General features: G+C 40.0%; 1 protein-coding gene across 1 annotated transcript in view; it reads right to left on the bottom strand.

Annotated features, from left to right (window-relative positions):
* Window positions 1–23,777, bottom strand: part of MSH4 (mutS homolog 4) — a 195,132-nt gene that overhangs the window by 21,053 nt on the left and 150,302 nt on the right. Inside the window, exon 16 of the mRNA XM_053693186.1 lies at window positions 5,735–5,853. Coding sequence (XP_053549161.1) covers window positions 5,735–5,853 — 119 coding nt within the window. The remainder of the gene's footprint in view (window positions 1–5,734; window positions 5,854–23,777) is intronic.

A 23,777-nucleotide genomic window follows, 5' to 3' on the forward strand; every position in this document is an offset into this window, starting at 1 on the left:
ATACCACAATACCCTGTTCTCTGATTACAGACAGAAGGGCACCGAGAACCTTTGTAAAAATTCTTGGAGCTGTAGCTAGGCCAAACGGCAGAGCCACAAACTGGTAATGCTTGTCCAGGAAAGAGAATCTCAGGAACTGATAGTGATCTGGATGAATCGGAATATGCAGATATGCATCCTGTAAATCTATTGTGGACATATAATGCCCTTGCTGAACAAAAGGCAAGATAGTCCTTACAGTTACCATTTTGAACGTTGGTATCCTTACATAACGATTCAATATTTTGAGATCCAGAACTGGTCTGAAGGAATTCTCCTTCTTTGGTACAATGAAGAGATTCGAATAAAACCCCAGCCCCTGTTCCAGAACTGGAACTGGCATAATTACTCCAGCCAACTCTAGATCTGAAACACATTTCAGAAATGCTTGAGCTTTCACTGGATTTACTGGGACATGGGAAAGAAAAAATCTCTTTGCAGGAGGTCTTATCTTGAAACCAATTCTGTACCCTTCTGAAACGATGTTCTGAATCCAAAGATTGTGAATAGAATTGATCCAAATTTCTTTGAAAAAACGTAACCTGCCCCCTACCAGCTGAGCTGGAATGAGGGCCGCACCTTCATGTGGACTTAGAAGCTGGCTTTGCTTTTCTAGAAGGCTTGGATTTATTCCAGACTGGAGATGGTTTCCAAACTGAAACTGCTCCTGAGGATGAAGGATCAGGCTTTTGTTCTTTGTTGAAACGAAAGGAACGAAAACGATTATTAGCCCTGTTTTTACCCTTAGATTTTTTATCCTGTGGTAAAAAAGTTCCTTTCCCACCAGTAACAGTTGAGATAATAGAATCCAACTGAGAACCAAATAATTTGTTACCCTGGAAAGAAAGGGAAAGTAGAGTTGATTTAGAAGACATATCAGCATTCCAAGTTTTAAGCCATAAAGCTCTTCTAGCTAAAATAGCTAGAGACATAAACCTGACATCAACTCTGATAATATAAAAAAATGGCATCACAGATAAAATTATTAGCATGTTGAAGAAGAATAATAATATTATGAGAATCATGATCTGTTACTTGTTGCGCTAAAGTTTCCAACCAAAAAGTTGAAGCTGCAGCAACATCAGCCAATGATATAGCAGGTCTAAGAAGATTACCTGAACACAGATAAGCTTTTCTTAGAAAGGATTTAATTTTCCTATCTAAAGGATCCTTAAACGAAGTACCATCTGCCGTAGGAATGGTAGTACGCTTAGCAAGAGTAGAGACAGCCCCATCAACCTTAGGGATTTTGTCCCAAAACTCTAATCTGTCAGATGGCACAGGATATAATTGCTTAAAACGTTTAGAAGGAGTAAATGAATTACCCAAATTATTTCATTCCCTGGAAATTACTTCAGAAATAGCATCAGGGACAGGAAACACTTTTGGAATAACTACAGGAGATTTAAAAACCTATTTAAACGTTTAGTTTTAGTATCAAGAGGACCAGAATCTTCTATTTCTAATGCAATTAATACTTCTTTAAATAAAGAACGAATAAATTCCATCTTGAACAAATACAAAGATTTATCAGCATCAACCTCTGAGACAGAAACCTCTGAACCAGAAGAACCATTATCAGTATCAGAATGATGATGTTCATTTTAAAAATTCATCTGAAAAAAGAGAAGTTTTAAAAGACTTTTATGTATACTAGAAGGAGAAATAACAGACATAGCCTTCTTAATGGATTTAGAAACAAAATCTCTTATGTTATCAGGAACACTCTGAGTATTAGATGTTGACGGAACAGCAACAGGTAATATAACAGTACTAAAGGAAATTTTATCTGCATTAACAAGTTTGTCATGACATTTAATACAAACAACAGCTGAAGGAACAGATACCAAAAGTAATACACTTAGCTTTGGTAGCTCCAGCACCGGGCAGTGATTTTCCTGAAGTATCTTCTGACTCAGTTGCAACGCGGAACATCTTGCAATATGTAATAGAAAAAACAACATATAAAGCAAAATTTATCAAATTCCTTAAATGACAGTTTCAGGAATGGGAAAAAAATGCCAGAGAACAAGCTTCTAGCAACCAGAAGCAATAAATAATGAGACTTAAATAATGTTGAGACAAAAGTGACGCCCATATTTTTTTAGCGCCAAATAAGACGCCCACATTATTTGGCGCCTAAATGCTTTTGGCGCCAAAAATGATGCCACATCCGGAACGCCGACACTTTTGACGCAAAAGAACGTAAAAAATGACGCAACTTCCGGCGACACGTATGATGCCGGAAACAGAAAAAAAAATTTGCGCCAAAAAAGTCTGCGCCAAGAATGACGCAATAAAATGAAGCATTTTCAGCCCCCGCGAGCCTAACAGCCCACAGGAAAAAAGTCAAATTTTTTAAGTTAAGAAAAAATGATTGATTCAAATGCATTATCCCAAATATGAAACTGACTGTCTGAAAATAAGGAATGTTGAACATCCTGAGTCAAGGCAAATAAATGTTTGAATACATATATTTAGAAATTTATAAAAAAGTGCCCAACCATAGCTTAGAGTGTCACAGAAAATAAGCTTACTTACTTACCCCAGGACACTCATCTACATGTTGTAGAAAGCCAAACCAGTACTGAAACGAAAATCAGCAGAGGTAATGGTATATATATAAGAGTATATCGTCGATGTGAAAAGGGAGGTAAGAGATTAATCTCTACGACCGATAACAGAGAACCTATGAAATAGACCCCGTAGAAGGAGATCATTGTATTCAAATAGGCAATACTCTCCTCACATCCCTCTGACATTCACTGCACGCTGATAGGAAAACTGGGCTCCAACCTGCTGCGGAGCGCATATCAACGTAGAATCTAGCACAAACTTACTTCACCACCTCCATAGGAGGCAAAGTTTGTAAAACTGATTTGTGGGTGTGGTGAGGGGTGTATTTATAGGCATTTTGAGGTTTGGGAAACTTTGCCCCTCCTGGTAGGAATGTATATCCCATACGTCACTAGCTCATGGACTCTTGCTAATTACATGAAAGAAAAATGAATAAACATACTGTAAAATATTCTAAATAATCTATAGAATGTATCTATATATTTTACAGTTTGTTTATTCATTTTTAATCATTTATATTCATTTTTATTAATATTTCATACGTAATATTTTTTTCTAACACCTGAGATCTCATATCTGAGCCCTTAATAGTTTTTATTGCATTTTTTTATATCATTTTATCAGACAGTGTTATTATGAGTGTAACTGTACTGTGAAATGTACTTTGATGTTTTTTGTGACACTTTTTATTTGAGCGTAACAGTTAACCCGAGCTCTGAGGTTGAGATTAAATTAAATAACTTTACGTGTGAGCACAATATTATCTATATGAAACACATGAGCTAACACCCTCTAGCTGTGAAAAACTGTCAAATGCTTTCAGATAAGGGGCGGCCTTCAAGGGCTTAGAAATTAGCATATGAGCCTACCTAAGTATAGCTTTCAACTAAAAATACCAAGAGAACAAAGCAAATTTGATGATCAAAGTAAATTAGAAAGTTGTTTAAAATTACATTCCCTAACTGAATCATGAAAGTTTAATTTGGACTTGACTATCCCTTTAAAGGGACACTGTACCCAAAAAAATTATTTTGTAATTCAGAAAGAGCATGCAATTTTAAGCAACTTTCTAATTTACTCCTATTATCAATTTTTCTTCGTTCTTTTGCTATCATTGTTTGAAAAAGAAGGCATCTAAGCTTTTTTTGGTTTCAGTGCTCTTGTCAGCACTTTTTTATTGGTGGATGAATTTATCCACCAATCAGCAAGGACAACCCAGGTTGTTCACCAAAAATGGGCCGGCATCTAAACTTACATTCTTGCATTTCAAATAAAGATACCAAGAGAAAGAAGAATATTTGATGATAGGAGTAAATTAGAAAGTTGCTTAAAATTTCATGCTCAATCTGAATCACAAAAGAAAATTTTTGGGTACAGTGTCCCTTTAACTTTATTCATTTTGTCCCCTTTAACAGTAGTATAATGCTGAAAAGTGTTGCCTTTCCAATTCCTCTGAGTTTCTATAAAGTAATGGGCACCACTATGTCACAGTGATTTATATCAAATACTGTTCATTCCAGTGTACAAAATGTAATCCAGAAATGACTCAGTTAACAGGTTAAACACATAGTTAAAGGGAGCAAAACCCAATTTTTGTTTTCATGATTTAGATAGAGCGTGTCATTTTTTATTATCAAAGTTTCTTCATTCTCTTGGTATCTTTTGTTGATAAGCGGGGACGTACACATGTCGGGATCACTATATGGAGCAGTTAGGCTACAATGTTATCTATTTGCAAGACCACTAGATGGCAGCACTATTTCCTGTTATGTAGTGCTCCAGACACCTACCTAGGTATCTCTTCAAAATGTGAACCAAGCAAATTTGATAATAGAAGTAAATAGGAAACTTTTTTTAAATGGTTTGCTGTGTCTGAATCACCTAAGAACATGTCTGGGTTTCATATCCCTTTAATGTCAGCTCTGGAGGGTCATTGCTGGTCAGGAGCTGAATTTAACTATGAATTCAATCCGTTTTTATATCCCTTTAATAAATCACAAAATACTGACATCTTTTCAGGGTGTACTGGTACTGGTAGTGGGAGCCCAATGAAAACTAACTGGTTCAGCCATACAAATGTATAAGCATTAAAACAGACTATGGGGTCAATTTAACAATATGCGGATGGACATGATCCGCTGTAGCGGATCATGTCCGCAGCACATCGAAAAATGCAGACAGTGAAATGCTTGTGCAATGCCGCCCCCTGCAGATTCGCGGCCAATCAGCTGCTATCAGGGGGTGTAAATCAACCTGATCCTATGCGAATGTGCGGATTCCTGTCCGCCACCTCAGAGGTGGCTGACGAGTTAAGAAACAGTGGTCTTACGACCGCTGCTTCTTAACTCCTGTTTCCTGAAGGCTCGCGCGGAAACGGCTGCATTTAAATGCATACGAGGCTTGATAAATCGGCCCCTATGGCAGCAACACCATGTAGTCATAATATGTCTACAAAATAAATTGAATCTTTTGTGCATTTGTGTATATTTAAAAAAAAAAAAAAAAAAATTTTAATGGTCTTTTTTTTTAAATAAAAAAAAAAAAACTATTTAAAAGGACAGTCTACTCCAGAATTGTTATTGTTTAAAGAAAATAGATAATCCATTTATTACCCATTCCCCAGTTTTACATAACCAACACTGTTATATTAATACACCTTTTACCTCTGTGATTACCTTGTATCTAAGCCTCTGCAGACAGCCTCTTTGTTTCAGTTCTTTTGACAGACTTGCATCAGTGCTAACTCTTAAATAACTCCACGGGAGCGAGCACAATGTTATCTATATAGCACACATGAACTAGCAGTGTCTAACTGTCAAAATGCACTTCGAAAAGAGGCAGTTCAACGGCTTAGAAATTAGCATATGAGCCTACCTAGGTTTAGCTTTCCACAAAGAATACCATGAGAACAAAGCAAATTTGATGATAAAAGTAAATTGGAAAGTTGTTTAAAATTGCATGCTCTATCGGAATTTTAACTACACTGTCCCTTATTATTCCTCGTCAATGTAATTAAACACAATATATATATATATATATATATATATATATATATATATATATATATATATATATATATAATAGTTCTGTGATTAAAACATCTTATGTAAACAGATACCTCCTTCATCTCTTTCATAAATGTGGATGAATTTGTTTCAAAATCATCGTCCATCCCAATTCTAGTAAATATCTGTTCAGCAATTCTAAATGATGCATATTCAGCTGGAACATATGATCCTGTAAAATAACGTAGGATATATATTAATAAAAAACTTTTATTTATTTTATGTGTTTTTTATTATGTTATTTCAATAAATGTATAAAAAAAAAATACAAACTCGTATAACATAATTACATAGTTAAATAATCTTAAATAATGTATGAATAATTATTTGTACTAAAGGCATGAAAAGAGATATATTTAAATCAAAATGACTACATATTTAAACATTATTAATGACACAGGGGCAGGGTCAGACTGATATGCTACAGGATATTTTTTCTCTGTGAAAAGGCATAGTGTGCTAAAAGAGTATGCACCCTGAGTGGCACTGAGAATGAACAGGCATGGAAGGTATTCTAGCTTTTGTTCTGTCTCAGCTGAGTGTGTCTCTCTTTTTATATGTATTTACGTGTATATGTCTGTAAATACATATATACACATATAAATACATAAATATATATGTACACATATATAGGCAGGCCACATTTTGAGAATATCTGATCTGGAGCACAGGTGAAACAATTATCTGATTAGTGCTTATTTTACTGCTCTCATCCAAGGTAATCTAGAAAACCTGGACTGTTGGGGAGGCCTGAGGACAGGTTTGAAAACCAGTGTTCTAGAGTAAATAGTGAATGCGCTCAAGTGATCACATTTACTTTCAACTTATAATACGAGCGGTAAACCTGACGAACGCAAACACCGGCAATAAACCCCTTATTGCTCGCACGGAAACACACAGGATCACACAGAAATTTACTGCAGCCATCTCTTGCATTTGAGGGATTAATATTTATGGCAGTCATTAATTTATTGTGATTGGAAGAACCTTCTTAATCTCACATTGCTACTCCTTGATGCTTGAGTAATAATACTGCCATGTCTTTTTATTGAGTCTGCAATCTCCTGTTGCATCTCTATGTTCTACTTTACCTCTGTACAATACAGAACACTCATAAGTTACACATCCTTCAGGGTATGCAGGGAGGAACATGAATAGTGCTGTCCAGAAACACAAACACAGCATGTGTAACTCATAAGTGTCCAGGAAAACATGGCTGAGGTGGCAATTCTAGCTACGACCCTTCCTAGCACTTGGGCGCTTTTGCAATTGCACCAGCTGCACCAATGGTAGTTCCGCCCCTGCTGTCACTCTAATGCTGTAAAAGATTTAAACGGACATGTACACTGGATTTTTCTTTACATAAATGTTAGACATGTGCGATTCGGTTTGGTCCAAATCGAAATTCGGACGCATTTTGCCAAATTCGGATCGATTCGAATTTCCGAATTGCGGCAGTGCCGAATCTACCGAAAAAATCTGAATCGATTCGAATTTATTCGGATGGATTCGGATGGCCATGTATTACACTAGTATTGTACAGTATACTAGTGTAATACACAGCACATCCCACTTAACAGTGCCGAAATTCCGAAAATCCGAATCGATTCGAATCGAACTGAACCGAATTTCACACGAATCCGAAAGAATCTGAAACAAATTCATTCGATTTCTTCCGAATTCGAATCGGTCCGAATCGATCCGAACCGAACCAAATTTTTCGCGGCTGCACATGTCTAATAAATGTTTTGTAGTTAATAAGTATAATGTAGGCGGCGGCGGTGTAGCTGATGATTCATTTATATAGCCCCTCTGGGAGTATTTTTGTAACAATGTATAGTTTTGTTTATTTTTGAATAACATTGTGCTGATTTTCAGACTCCTAACCAAAGATCCAAAGTATCAGGTGTAGACCCAGGTCTACAGATTTGTGCTGCTTTTGTTTGTGTCATCTGTATTTTCATATGCAGGGGAGGGGCTGCTCTTTCTGCTTTCCCAGTCCCTTTCACTGGGTGCCCTAGCCTAACCCTATAACAGTGCTAAACTGAGAGTGTTTTTAAAAAGGTTTTATACTGGATTTTCAGACCAGTATCTGGGCATATTCTTGTTTATAGTAGAGTCTATTACATGCAGTTATATGAAAATTGGTGTATACTGTCCCTTTAATCATACATACAAATATAGTTTGCGAGGCTTCATAAAAAAAAGATTCTGTCTACTGTCAGACATTAAGAATGGTTCTTTATGTAAAATTGTTTGTGATCTGTTTTGGAAAACAAAATCAACTTAAATAGCTTTCCCATAAACATATTACTAAATATCATATAGCAGCCATTGCATGTTATTTTAAAGGGATACTGAACCCAAATTTTTTCTTTTGTGATTCAGATAGATCATGAAATTTTAAGCAACTTTCTAATTTACTCCTATTATCAAATTTTCTTTATTCTCTTGGTATCTTTATTTGAAATGCAAGAAGGTAAGTTTAGATGTTGGCCCATTTTTGGTGAACAACCTAGGTTGTCCTTGCTGATTGGTGGATAAATTGATCCACCAATCAAAAACTGCTGTCCACAGTACTGAACCAAGAAAAAAAGCTTAGATGCCTTCTTTTTCATATAAAGATAGCAAGAGAATGAAAAAAAATGATAATAGGAGTAAATTAGAAAGTTGCTTAAAATTGCATGCTCTACCTGAATCACGAAATACATTTTTTGGGTTCAGTGTCCCTTTAAGTACAGTTCCCTTACATTTCAGCACTGTTTCATTAGACAAGGTCTCTTAAATAAATAAAGAAGCTGTATAAACTTATTATAAAAAATACAAAAATAGAAATAGTTGCATGCTTGTTATTTCACTCAAAAATCCATTACAAGGTGTTTGACAAATATTCTGCTGTGGAATTTGTTAAATGATTTCCTGCTGAGAATAGAAATATTTTAATAAAATGAAAAACGCATTCTTCACTAGAGACTGTAAGAATGTTTCAATTAGAAACCATGAAGCACTGGACTTTACATAAGAATTTTGTTGTTCAAATACTTCAAGGGAAACTTTATTAAACAGTAAAGAGTTGTTCTAGTTTTGTATTTTATCATTCTGGTGATATTGCATGTTGCAGTCCAAAGTGGAAAATATTTTTTTTATGGAAATATTTATTGTACACTATATTAGACCAAGCATCATTAATGTGTTGAGAGCGTGTGTGACGTCACAGGAAGTGGGCGTGGCTGAGCACCATTATAACCTGTATCGCGGTAACCAAGCTGTATGTATTGTGCAGTCTGTACAAACTTATGCCTGCAATAGAGTTGTAAACAGCTTACTGTGTCCTGCATCTCATGACATGGTTGCAGAATTACGTACCTGTGCATACGTTTCCTGATTTATGACGATGTTGAAATTCACTCCATCTGAGCCTTTTGATTTCTCCCAGCCTGCAGCATGGCCCACATAGCGACAGCGGTGTTCACGCTTCAGGATTGCTTCCAAGCTGGACAAAGGACAGGAGAGTGGTGAAGTACAAGTTCATTCTCTCCTATACTCTATGGGGAAAGATGTGGAGCCGGTGTGTAATGCTTTTACATTCCATGAAGGAAAAGAATTTGATTTTGAGATCGTTATGAATAAGCTCAGCACCCATTTTGTGTCTAAAATAAATGTGATTCATGAGAGAGCCTATTTCCACAAACGAGACCAGCATGTGGGGGAATCTGTGGAGTCATTTGTGCGCAGCCTGTATGAATAAGCAGAATTCTGTGAGTTTGGAGCCGCTAAGGAAGAGCAAATCAGAGACAGAATAGTTATAGAAATTGCAGATGCTGAGGTCTCACTGAAGTTACAGTTGGAGGCTGAATTAACACTAGATGAGGCTATTAGGATGGCCCACCAGAGTGAACTGGTGAAGAAGCAAAGTGGCAACATGAGGTTTGAGAGTATTGTAGATGAAGTGCAGCAGTTTAGGAGAGCTGCAGGCGACAGGCAAGGTGTGAGTGGTAGACCGAGGGCAGCAAACAGGCCCAGAACCGGGTGGGTGCAGCAGCTTGCACCCATGAAGCAAATGTTATATTCCCTGCTAAAGACAAGAGGCGCAGGAAGTGTTACTGCATGGACCATTTTGAAGTGGTTTGTAAAACCGAGTCTATGAAAGAATTGCAGGTGGACAGTGATCAAGAAACTCAAGAGGTGTCCTTCGTAGGGTCTGTTGTAGAAAAGTCCGGTTCAGACGAAGATTGTCGGGTTACCTTCACAGCGAAGGGAGCCAGGGTTGTTTTTAAGATCGACACAGGAGCAGATATTACAGCCATGTCCCTTGCAGCATGTATGAAATTGCCTCAACAGCCTCAGCTTGAAAAGGTCATGACAAAAGTTCACAGCCCCTGAGGCCGCATTGATTGTTCCGGGAAGTTTCTCGCTAGCAGTTAGTACAAGCAGAAGACTTTCACCATGTGGGTAGATGTAATCAGAGGGCAGTGTGTTAACAACCTATTGAGCCGGAAAGCAGACTGTAGTCTAGGCCTGTTAAACTGTGAGCCAGTCCAAATATCACTTAAACAAGTAATAATGTCAGATGCGCCTATATAAATTGTGATAACAATGAAACAATAGTGTTGGCAGTAATAAACCAAAATGCCTAATGGGTTTAAAGGTACATATTAATGTGCAAATAATATGTGATATCACACAACCAAAATAAAAATGTGATATAACCCACAGGGCTGGTACAGATAAAAATATAACAATCAAACCAATAGTACTAGTGTATAAACCTAAAAGTCCTAAGTTGTAATGAAGTTCATATGGCTGCAAAACACTTCTTCCAAAAGTTGAAGGCAATTCAAACGAAACAAATCTGTAAAAAGGACAAAAAAGAAGAAGGCGCCAACATAGTGTGATTCAGTATTGAAAGATGTTCACTCCCCACGCATTCATTAATCGTACTTACAAGAAGTAAGGCACTTGAGAAGTGCTACAACGGCTTTCTGGAACATTAACAGCTGTCCAGGTAGCTGCTCACTCGTAATACAGGTGAATCCCTTGATGCAGTGGCTCTCCTGCTCGTTTAAGATGTGCAAGGTCCCTGCAGCTTTTTTTCTCTTGCAGTGCTTCTATCTCTCGTAGTGACTGCCCTCAGGAGAAATACCCAACCAGGTGGGCTAGCAGCGGGACACCGTATAGTGTAAAAGTTTATATATTTATCAGGCATAAAATATCACTCAAGCCGTGATAGAGATATAGTCTAAAAACAAATGTTTATTTAAAACATGTAAAATCACAACGCGTTTCCCGGTCTATCTCGACCGCTTCCTCAGGTGAATGAACTATATCTAAAACACACAGCTTATATTAGCCTTGCTCGGCATCTATACCTGAACAAGGCGCATGCGTGAAGGAGTATGCAAAACCCAATCAAAAAGTGGGTGTGTATCTACGTTCTTGTGATTGGTTCTCATTGATCAAGCAGAGACCAATCTGACGGAATCTATACACACATATCGGCTCCGTGCACAGAAAAAGAACAACAAATATTATATAAAATCCACAAATATATGCCGATAGTGTGCGGTAGTATCATATAACTCAGCAAGCTATTAAACATAGTTTTCAAAAAAGTATCCAATTAGAATAACCAACACTAATATATATTAATGTGTTGCGATTCCTAAGTAACAAATGTCAGATAAATAACATTGTTACTGTACAAAAGGACCGCCGATAATTAGAATGTGAACGTATATACAACCCCAGATTGGGATGCTTCTCCTACAGGCATTTACACAGTGATAACATCGCTGTAACATATAACAACCTGTCTCATATTACTATTTCATCTATTAACAAAATAATAATTTAAAATATATATAAGCCCAAAATATTTGATAAATATGTAACTAAAAAAAAAAAATATATATATATATATATATATATATGTGTATAAAATCTACATATGCATCGAGCTAATCGAACCAAATAGAGGCTCCAAATTGGCATCTACAAAACAGCCCCCCTCATACTCAAGACTAAAAAATATGGGTATATCTATTTGATAGCTCAGTGAATGTGTCTCTATTCATACATAAGGGTGAAACAAATTCACTATCATGTACCCGAATTAAGGAGGCAAAAAGCCCCCAAAATAAACTAACCTGATAGTGAAGGTAATAGAACAAAGATAAACTAAACTAACTCCAATAAGGGGTAGGATCCATCTCTAAAATAACTTGTCCTATATATATACTCTAAACTAATTAAATGCCGCCATGTCTAAATTCTCATTAAGGCCATATGGATTCAAGGTTTTCATTTTCCAAATCCAGTATGTCTCCCTTTGTCTTAGGTCAATTAATCTATTTCTGCCCCACTTTAGAGTAATTTGCTCAATGGGAAAAATGCTGTATATATCTGTCTGTCCATCATGACAGCACACTCCATGAGAATTTAGACATGGCGGCATTTAATTAGTTTATTTTGGGGGGATTTTTGCCTCCTTAATTCGGGTACATGATAGTGAATTTGTTTCACCCTTATGTATGAATAGAGACACATTCACTGAGCTATCAAATAGATATACCCATATTTTTTAGTCTTGAGTATGAGGGGGGCTGTTTTGTAGATGCCAATTTGGAGCCTCTATTTGGTTCGATTAGCTCGATGCATATGTAGATTTTATACACATATATATATATATATATATATTTTTTTTTTAGTTATATATTTATCAAATATTTTGGGCTTATATATATTTTAAATTATTATTTTGTTAATAGATGAAATAGTAATATGAGACAGGTTGTTATATGTTACAGCGATGTTATCACTGTGTAAATGCCTGTAGGAGAAGCATCCCAATCTGGGGTTGTATATACGTTCACATTCTAATTATCGGCGGTCCTTTTGTACAGTAACAATGTTATTTATCTGACATTTGTTACTTAGGAATCGCAACACATTAATATACATTAGTGTTGGTTATTCTAATTGGATACTTTTTTGAAAACTATGTTTAATAGCTTGCTGAGTTATATGATACTACCGCACACTATCGGCATATATTTGTGGATTTTATATAATATTTGTTGTTCTTTTTCTGTGCACGGAGCCGATATGTGTGTATAGATTCCGTCAGATTGGTCTCTGCTTGATCAATGAGAACCAATCACAAGAACGTAGATACACACCCACTTTTTGATTGGGTTTTGCATACTCCTTCACGCATGCGCCTTGTTCAGGTATAGACGCCGAGCAAGGCTAATATAAGCTGTGTGTTTTAGATATAGTTCATTCACCTGAGGAAGCGGTCGAGATAGACCAGGAAACGCGTTGTGATTTTACATGTTTTAAATAAACATTTGTTTTTAGACTATATCTCTATCACGGCTTGAGTGATATTTTATGCCTGATAAATATATATACTTTTACACTATATGGTGTCCCGCTGCTAGCCCACCTGGTTGGGTATTTCTCCTGAGGGCAGTCACTACGAGAGATAGAAGCACTGCAAGAGAAAAAAGCTTGCAAAGTAAAATAGTAAGGCACGCATATGCGTAGATATAAAATGGCTGAATGAGTCTGTGAAAAGGGAGATATATGTGCTGCCAACACTAGAAGACATAGCTCCAAAATTGTCAGGGGCAAAATTATTTTCTACGCTTGATGCTTCCATGGATTCTGGCAGATACCCCTAGACCCGAAGAGCCGCAAACTGACTACCTTCATTACACCAGTAGGTAGGTTTTGCTTTTGCAGACTCCCCTTTGGGATATCCTCTGCCCCTGAAATTTTTCAAAATGAGATGTGTTCCCTCCTAAGGGATCACAAGGGCACTGTAGTCATCATGGATGATATCCCAGTGTATGGTTCCACCCTGGAAGAACACGATCAGTGGTTGAACTGTGTGCTGCAGACCATCAAAAATTCTGGGTTGAAATTGAATAAAGAAAAAACAAAATTTATGTTTACCTGATAAATTTATTTCTTTCTTGACACGGTGAGTCCACAGATCATCTAATTACTATTGGGAATATCACTCCTGCCCAGCAGGAGGCGGCAAAGAGCACCACAGCAAAGCTGTTAAATATCACCTCCCTTCTGTCCAACCCCAGTAATTCGACCAAAGCAAAGGAAAGAAAGGATGCAACAAGGTGCAGAGATGTCTGAAGTTTATAACATACCCACAAAACCTGTCTTAAGCAAACAGGGCGGGCCGTGGACTCACCGTGTCAAGAAAGAAAGAAATTTATCAGGTAAGCATACATTTTGTTTTCTTTCTAATGACACGGTGAGTCCACAGATCATCTAATTACTATTGGGAATCAATACCTAAGCTAGAGTACACAGATGATAAGGGAGGAACAAGACAGGGAACCTAAACGGAAGGCACCACTGCTTAAAGAACCTTTCTCCCAAAAGAAACCTCAGCCGAGGCAAAAGTGTCAACTTTACAGAATTTTGAAAAAGTGTGAAGAGAGGACCAAGTTGCAGCCTTGCAAATCTGTTCCATAAAAGCTTCATTTTTGAATGCCCAGGAAGAAGAAACAGCCCTCATAGAATGAGCTGCAACTCTCTCAGGAGACTGCTGTCCAGCAGTTTCATAGGCAAAGCGAATGATACTCTTCAGCCACAAAGAAAGAGAAGAATTAATAGTCTATTAATACAGTCTAAAAATGTCCTATAATCATAAAATGTTCAATATAACATACAAACAAATTCCATCTAAAACCAATTTATATAAAGACACCGGTGTCTATCTAGATATTTGTAATAATTTTTAAATTTGAAACTCTATTCAGTCTCTAATATAGGTGAAAAGGCTTCATAGATTCTATAACAATATATAAAATGTTAAGAAAAATAAATGCGGTTTTCTATCCGCCAATCTCACAGCTGTATATATCACTGAAATGAAAAGCATTAATAAAACGATTATAATAGTTGTCAAACATTTGTAATAACTATTACAGTTCAGTCCAAGGAGCGTTTACATATAATTCTCCAGGGCTAGATCGCCTTATGTGTGTTTGTCTCAAATTTGGGGTCAATCGTTCAGATTTATTATAACAGTTCCACAGTAACTTTATCCGGTAACGGATTCTTTCCTTATTGCCAATGTCAGAAAATGTCTTTTTGCTTTATGGATTTAGGCATATAAATACACACGTACCCTGTCTTGCAACTAGCAGCGGTTGTTATGTTTTGCCCGCTTACCTGCTTGCTCCGTGTTCACTAGAGTTTGTGTGTAAAGTAACCGGCTTAAACACAGGCCTTATCCTGACCAAGGCCTGACAAAACGATTGCACTTCTGGGACATCCGCCAGACGTTTATGTAACAAAATAGAAAGGATGGCGCCTGAACCAGAATGTCATCCAGATAAGGCGCCACTGCAATGCCCCGCAATCGGAGCACCGCCAACAGGGATCCTAGAATCTTTGAAAAAATTCTGGGAGCTGTGGCTAGGCCGAATGGAAGAGCCACAAACTGGAAGTGTATGTCTAGAAATGCGAACCTCAGAAACTTGTAATGGTCCCTGTGGATGGGAACATGCAGGTAAGCGTCCTTTAAATCTACCGTTGTCATAAATTGACCCTCTTGAACCAAGGGAAGAATGGAATGAATAGTTTCCATCTTGAAGGACGGTACATTGAGGAATTTGTTTAGACTTTTGAGATCTAAAATTGGTCTGAAGGTTCCCTCTTTCTTGGGAACCACAAACAGATTGGAGTAGAACTCCAGACCCTGTTCTTGCATAGGGACAGGAACTATCACTCCCAAGTCAGAAAGGTCCAGAACAAAGCGTAAGAACACCTCTCTTTTTATCTGGTCTATAGATAATCTTAAAATCAGAAACCTGCCCCTGGGAGGAAAGGCTTTGAACTCTAGTTTGTATCCCTGGGACATGATTTCCACTGCCCAGGGATCCTGCACATCCCGTACCCAAGCCTGAGTGAAGAAGGAAAGTCTGCCCCCTATAAGATCCGGTCCCGGATCGGGGGCAGGCCCTTCATGCTGTTTTTTATTCAATAGCAGGCTATTTGGATTGTTTTCCATTGTTCCAAGACTGGTAGGGCCTCCAGGAAGGCTTGGACTGATCCTGCTTGGAAGAGTGAGAGGAAGGATTTCCCTTAAAATTTTGAAAGGAAGAAAATTACTCTGACGTCCCTTCTGCTTATTTCTCTTATCCTGAGGGAGTAAATGGCCCTTTCCTCCCGTAATATCAGAAATTATTTCCGTCAAACCCGGCTCAAACAAGGTCTTTCCCTTGTAAGGAATCACCAAAAGTTTAGACTTAGATGACACATCCGCAGACCAAGATTTTAACCATAAAGCTCTGCGGGCCAGAATGGCAAAACCGGAAATCTTTGCTCCCAGTTTAATAACCTGTAGGGAAGCATCCGTGATAAAGGAGTTGGCCAACTTAAGGGCCTTGATTCTATCCTGAACTTCTTCGAGGGGAGTGTCTGTCTGAATAGAATCAGACAACACATCAAACCAGTATGCTGCCGCACTAGTGACAGTAGCAATACAAACCACAGGTTGCCATTTTAACCCCAGGTGTACATACATTTTCTTGAGTAAACCCTCTAACTTCTTATCCATAGGATCCTTAAAGGAATAACTATCCTCTATGGGAATAGTTGTTCTCTTGGCTAGTGTGGAAATTGCCCCTTCCACCTTGGGTACCGTCTGCCAAGACTCCTTGATAGAGTCTGCTATAGGAAACATCTTCTTAAATATAGGGGATGGAGAAAAAGGGATACCCGGTCTCTCCCATTCCTTAGCAATAATCTCTGTAGCCCTATCTGGTACAGGAAATAGCTCCACCATGGAAGGCACGTCAAAATACTTGTTTAGTTTACTAGACTTCTTAGGATTGACTACGATAGTAGTGTCAGAGTTGTCCAGGGTAGCTAAAACCTCCTTAAGTAACAAATGGAAGTGTTCCAGCTTAAACCTGAAAGAAACAACTTCAGTATCAGCTAAATGTATTACACTGTCTGAGTCTGAGATTTCACCCTTAGAGGCTACCTAAGTATCTTCACCTTCAGGTTTCTGGAAAGGAACATTCGGAATAGCCACTACTGTGTCAGCAACCTTATTCACTGATTGATTACATTTCCTCTTGAGCTTTCCCTGCAGCATGGGAAAAGCAGACAACGCATCAGATACTGCTGATGACATTAGGGAAGCGATGTCTTGCAAGGTAACTCCAGGTGGAGTAATAGAGGAAGCGCAGGGCACTGGCTGTATGGACGCTAAATTTTGGGACGCTTGAGGAGAAAGCTGCGGCATATCTTGAAAATTGTCAGAAGACTCATGGACAGCATCTGCCTTAGACAATGTTGGCTCAGGAAAAATTCTATCCCTGTAATGTAAAGTTCTCTCAATACATGAGGAACAGAAAGGGATTGGTGGTTCTACATTAGCATCAAAACATAAAGAACATGTAACATCTTGCAGGGTTTCTTGGTCCATCTTTCTTCACCAATAAACAGACAAATAGGAAAACAAACTGATATTTTATTTAGAAAATAGCCCCCAAAAAAGAATCGTTACTGTTTCTTTAAATTTTAAAAACGAAAAAAACTGCTTTATTTTTCTGTTATTTAATAAAACAAAGTGGACCCCAAAAAAACACTCCAGACAACTCTACACCTCAGCTTAGCCTTGCTGAGGTGCTTATGTGCCTGCCTGCTAACTGAGTGTACTACTCTGTAGATAATCCGGACTCAACTCTTTACAAGTTACGGTCCGGTAACTGCAACGCAGCTAAATCTGTGATGCAGCTGTTTTCTCCACTACGGAACACAGGAAGTAAAGCAAAAAAAGGCGCGCAATAGAAGCTGTCGCCGTAGCTAACTCCGCCCATCGTGGGCGTATCCACATGAAACTCCCGATTGGCTAAATGTATTACCATAGCCGTCGGCAATAAAGTAAAAAACACACCACCATGACTGAGCCAAGAGTCTCCTCGTCCCCAGTGCCTGCTACTGCTGACCTTAATAACCATTCCCCTATCATAGGCGAATGTGACTTGTCCCACTGTGTATGATAAAGTGCTATCTATTTTCTCTGCAGCGTGTCCCAGAAAAAAAATAAAGTTAGCACTTATCTTAAGACTTCTGCCAGGCATCACGGCAGCTCACTAGGTTTGAGAGGCCAGTTCCCTGACATGAACCTGTGGATAGGAAAAAAGACTGAGTAATCTTACTCAGGCTTGCAAGGTTAGGGCAGCATAAATACATAGGAGGCGCAGTGAGGATTGTACCCCACAAGTTCCCATTGCTTGAAAGCCACCACTGCTCTACTGAAGAGACTGATATAGACTACGGCTGAGATGACATGTCCACCAGATCGGCATACCAAGTCCTGCAAGGCCACGCAGGAGCGATGAGGATCACCGACGCCTTCTCCTGTTTGATTCGAGCAATCACCCGGGGAAGAAGAGCAAATGGCGGGAACACATAAGCTAGGCTGAACGACCAAGGCACTGCCAAGGCATCTATCAGTTCGGCCTGGGGATCCCTGGACCTGGACCCGTATCTCGGAAGCTTGGCATTCTGACGAGACGCCATAAGAACCAACTCCGGCTTGCCCCATCTGAGAATCAGGTTGGCAAATACCTCCGGATGAAGTTCCCATTCCCCCGGATGAAAAGTCTGCCTGCTCAGAAAATCTGCTTCCCAGTTTTCTACTCCTGGGATGTAGATTGCCGACAGATGACAAGAGTGAGCCTCCGCCCACTGAATTATCTTGGCAACTTCTGTCAACTCCTTGTTCCTTCCTGATGATTGATGTAAGCTACAGTAGTGATGTTGTCCGACTGGAATCTGATGAATTTGGCTGAAGCCAACTGAGGCCAAGCCTGAAGCGCATTGAATATTGCTCTCAACTCCAGAATATTGATGGGAAGTAGAGACTCTGATCGAGTCCACACACCCTGAGCCTTCAGGGAATTCCAGACTGCTCCCCATCTTAGCAGGCTGGCGTCCGTGGTCACTATCACCCATGAGGGTCTGCGGAAGCATGTCCCTTGGGACAGATGATCCGGCGCCAACCACCGTAGAAGAGAGTCCCTTGTCTCCTGATCCAGATCTATTTGAGGAGACAAATTTGCATAATCTCCATACCATTGTCTGAGCATGCTCAGTTGTAGAGGTCTGAGATGAAAACGAGCAAATGGAGTGATGTCCATTGCCCCCACCATCAATCCAATTGCCTCCATGCACTGAGCCACTGACGGCCGAGGATTGGACTGAAGGGGCCGGCATGTATTCATAATCTTTAACTTTCTGACGTCCGTCAAAAAGATCTTCATGGACAGAGAGTCGATTAGAGTTCCCAAGAAAGGAACCCTGGTTTGTGGAACTAACAAATTCTTTTCTAGATTCACTTTCCACCCGTAAGTCCTTAGAAAAGACAGAACAATGTCGGTATGAGACTTTGTTAGCTGATAAGACGACGCCTGGATCAGAATATCGTCCAGATAAGGCGCTACTGCAATGCCCCGCGGCCTGAGGACCACTAGCAGAGACCCCAGAACCTTTGTGAAGATTCTGGGCGCTGTGGCCAGACCAAAAGGAAGAGCCACAAACTGAAAATGTTTGTCCAGGAAGGCAAAACAGAGAAACTTGTGATGATCTTTGCGGATAGGAACATGTAGATATGCATCCTTTAGATCCACGGTAGTCATAAATTGACCCTCCTGGATCAATGGAAGAATGGTACAAATAGTTTCCATCTTGAAAGATGGAACCTTGAGAAACTTGTTTAGACTTTTGAGATTTAAAATGGGTCGGAATGTTCCCTCCTTTTTGGGAACTACAAACAGATTTGAATAAAACTCCTGTCCCTGTTCCTGTGTCGGAATGGGACATATTACTCCCATGGAGAAGAGGTTTCCTACACAACGTAAGAACGCCTCTCTTTTTGTCTGGTCGACAGATAATCGAGAAAGAAGGAACCTTCCTTCAGGGGAAGAATTTCTGAACTCCAACTGATACCCCTGAGACTCAATTTCTAGTGTCCAAGGATCCTGAACATCTCTTATCCAAGCCTGGACAAAGTGAGAAAGTCTGCCCCCTACTAGAACCGGTCCCGGATCGGGGGCCGACCCTTCATGCTGACTTGGTAGCAGCAGCTGGCTTCTTGGATTGTTTACCTTTGTTCCAAGACTGGTTGGGTCTCCAAGTGGACTTGGCTTGTGAATAATTCCCTTCCTGTTTAGTGGAAGATTAAGAGGGAACTCCCTTGAAATTTCGAAAGGAACGAAAATTACTCTGTCGCCCCCTCTGTTTGGACTTTTTATCCTGAGGGAGGAGGTGACCCTTGCCTCCCGTGATGTCAGAAATAATCTCCTTCAAGTCAGGCCCAAACAGGGTCTTCCCCTTGTAAGGAATAGCCAAAAGCTTAGATTTAGATGACACATCCGCAGACCAAGATTTCAATCATAAGGTTCTGCGTGCTAAGATGGAAAATCCTGAACTCTTAGCCGCCAATTTGGTAATCTGAAAGGAAGCATCAGTAATAAAAGAATTAGCTAACTTAAGAGCTTTAATTCTATCCTGTATTTCTTCTTTAATTCTATCCTGTATTTCTTCTTTTTTTAGAAGAGACTCTTCTAAGGCATCAAACCAAAAAGCAGCCGCAGTCGTGACTGTAACAATGCAGGCCGCTGGTTGCAATAGCAACCCCTGATGAACATAGATCTTTTTGAGGAGACCCTCCAACTTCTTATCCATAGGGTCTTTGAAGGCACAACTATCCTCGATTGGAATAGTAGTTCGTTTAGCCAAGGTTGAAACAACTTTCCACCTTAGGGATCGTCTGCCAAGAATCCCGAATGGCGTCAGCAATAGGGTACATTTTCTTGAAAACAGGAGAAGGGGAGAATGGAATACCCGGTCTCTCCCATTCCCTAGCAATAATCTCCAAAGTTCTCTTAGGAACTGGGAAAACGTCAGAATAAGAAGGGACCTCTAAATATCTGTCCATCTTACTCAATTTCTCTGGAGGGACCGACATTGAATCACAGTCGTCCAGAGTCACCAAAACCTCCCTGAGTAACAGGTGTAGGTGTTCAAGCTTAAACCTGAAAAACATCACGTCCGAATCCGGCGGGGGGTTTACACTTCCTCAGAAGTCGCATGGACTACATGGGCCTCCTTCCTACTGCGTTTGCCTTGCAGTACTGGCAAAGCAGATAACGCCTCTGAAAGAGTAGATGACATAGCTGCAGCAATATCCTGCAGAGTGAACGCAGCAGACACACTTGAAGAACAAGGCGTCGTCTGAGCGAGTGGTAATGGCTGTGACACTTGGGGAGAAAGTTGCGGCATACTCTGAACCTCCTCAGCAGAATCCTGAGAAGCATCCGCTTTAGACAAACTTTTATTAAAGAAAATTTGTTCTCTAAACTGTAAAGTCCTCTCAGTACACTACAGGAGGGACAAAAAGTAACAGGGGGCTCCACATTGGCATTCAAACATAATGAACATGTAATGCTCTGAAGATCCATAATCCTAAACAATAATAATTGTGGAAATGATAACAAACTCTGAAAAATATAAAAAAAAAAAAACAGCCTGATGTGACTGTGATAATCTACTGAAAAAACAGTGGGACTGATCCCAAAGCGTTTTTTAAACACACCTCTTATTTATGTTATATAACAGATCAGAGTAACCCAAATCATTTGGCAAGAACCCTTTATAGTATGTTATGTTGCACCAAAACACAGTAACCCTTATTAATGTCTTATGAAAAAACAAAATTAAGCACTAGTGCACCTCGCCACAGCTCCGCTGCAGCGCCTACCTGTCCCCGTCACACTGACACAGACTGCAAACTCCTGGACGCTTAAGACTGATTGCTCTATCACAACCATGCGGTCTCAGTAAGTGTCCTGGAACAACGTCCTCTGCAGAGCTTCGTTGGAAGAAAGTGTGCGGCTTCCAGACGCATCCGTCCCGAAGCGCGTGAAAACTAACTCCTCCCCTCGTGGGCGGCAAACAGTGAAAGGACCTCCTGCAACGAAACTATGGCTGGGAAAAAAACAAGCGACCGCCTAGATTCTTTTCTGAATCCAAAAAAACGCTTGTTCAGTACTGCTAAGAGCAGCTAAAACACATGGACCCACTGATTCCAAAGCGTTCTTGAACACAGTAAACACACCAGTAAAATGAATGAATGAACACAGTCATTACGGAGCCTCTTAGCTCCGGAATCAATCCCCAGCATCAAACAGCCTCTGAATAAAAATAGCGTCACCATAGGAGCCTAAGTTCTACCTAAATAGCCCCACTATGTGAATCCTGTAGCCAGTATTGAAAAACAATACCACAAGCTTGCATATAGGATTAAGCCCCATACAATAGGCACCAACTACATCCTTTTTCTGAGTTAAGAGTGTCCCAGAATATAACAGCTGCACGTACCTGAATGTTGATGGACAGCATGATCCGTTTCACATTCAAGAGGTCCTGTAGTTCCCTCCTGTAGAGCTGTGGAGACATACAGGGTCTTAGTTAAAACATGCTAAGACCATCATCTGAAGGGCAGCACACATCATGGGAGGCACAGTGAGAATTGAATCCTTCCAGTTCCCAGTGCTTTGAAGCCACCAGATGCTTCTCTTTTTTACTGAAGAGACTGATCTGGTCTAGGCTACACCCTAGAACAAAGTAGCACACATAGGCACTACAATAAAAATAATAAACTCTTGATTGAAGAATCTAAACTAACACCTCACTTTACCTCTTCCTATCACTAACACAGGCAAAGAGAATGCCTGGGGTGGGAGGGAAGGGAGGAGCTAAATATACAGCTCTGCTGTGGTGCTCTTTGCCTCCTCCTGCTGACCAGGAGGCAATATCCCACAAGTAAGGATGAAATCCGTGGACTCATCGTATCTTGTAAAAGAAAGAGTATTTTGCTGCAGTTTGGGCCTGTGAGCGTTTCCAACGCTATCTTGTGGGTCTGGAGAAGTTCAGTCTGGAAACCGGCCATAAACCACTGGTTCCCCTAATTAATTCCTATGATATTGACAAGACACGATTTCAAAGACTCCTGATGAGGCTGCTCAGGTTCAATGTTCAGGCAGTGCATGTGCCGGGGAAACAACTGGTAGTGGCAGATACACTTTCCAGGCTCCTGCTGGCTGCTGCTGAAGTGTACTCGACTGAGTCAGATGTGAAAGTGTATGTGGATTCAGTATTGGCATCCAAATACATCTCTTCAAGGAATTTAGAGCAGATAAGAAGGGAGACACACCTTGACACAGATCTTCAGGAAGTTATAAAGTATATAAAGGGAGGTTGGCCCAAGAGCCGGGCAGCCTGGATGTTGTTAAGCTCTTATCAGTCAGAGAGGGCACGGCTCACAGAGCTGAACGGTTTGGTGCTTTTTCAAGACCCCATTGTCATACCTGTCAGCATGCGTCAGGAAATGCTAAGCAGAATTCACAATAGCCACTTGGGCATTACAAAGTGTAGAGAAAGGGCAGCTACGGCGGTGTGGTGGCCTGGGATCAGTACTGCCCATCGCAGGATATTTTTCAAAATGTGCCTTTTGCCAGGAATGCCTGCCCACTCAGAGGAGAGAGCGCTTAATTTCCACCCCACCGCCTGCAGGCCCCAGGCAGAAGATCTGTGTGAACTCAATGGGAAGAAATACTTGGTTGGGATCGATTACTATTCCAGGTACCTTGAGATCGCACCCCTGAGCGAGACTACTAGTCTAGCTGTCATCACCCGCCTTAAAAATATGTTCGCCCGGTGAGGCATACCGATGGAGCTAGTTAGTGATAACAGAATGCAGTTTGCTTCCATGGAGTTCAGTTCCTTCAGTAGTGAATACGACTTCATTCAGTCTACTTCAAGTCTGTATTACCCACAGGAAAAGAAAATGGCTGAGAGGGCAGCTCAAAGCGCCAAGTTCATTCTGAAGCAATAAGAGCCCTACCTAGCTCTCTTAACTTATAGGGCGACTTCTATTTAAGCCACGGGCTATAGTCCGGCACAGCTGATGCTAGGGAAACCGATCCACACCATGCTACCTTCTGTGGGTGAGTTCAAGTTAGCACCCACCCTTGGGAGGAGTTC

The sequence above is a fragment of the Bombina bombina genome, chromosome 10, assembly GCF_027579735.1.
Source record: "Bombina bombina isolate aBomBom1 chromosome 10, aBomBom1.pri, whole genome shotgun sequence".
Lineage (NCBI taxonomy): Eukaryota > Metazoa > Chordata > Amphibia > Anura > Bombinatoridae > Bombina > Bombina bombina.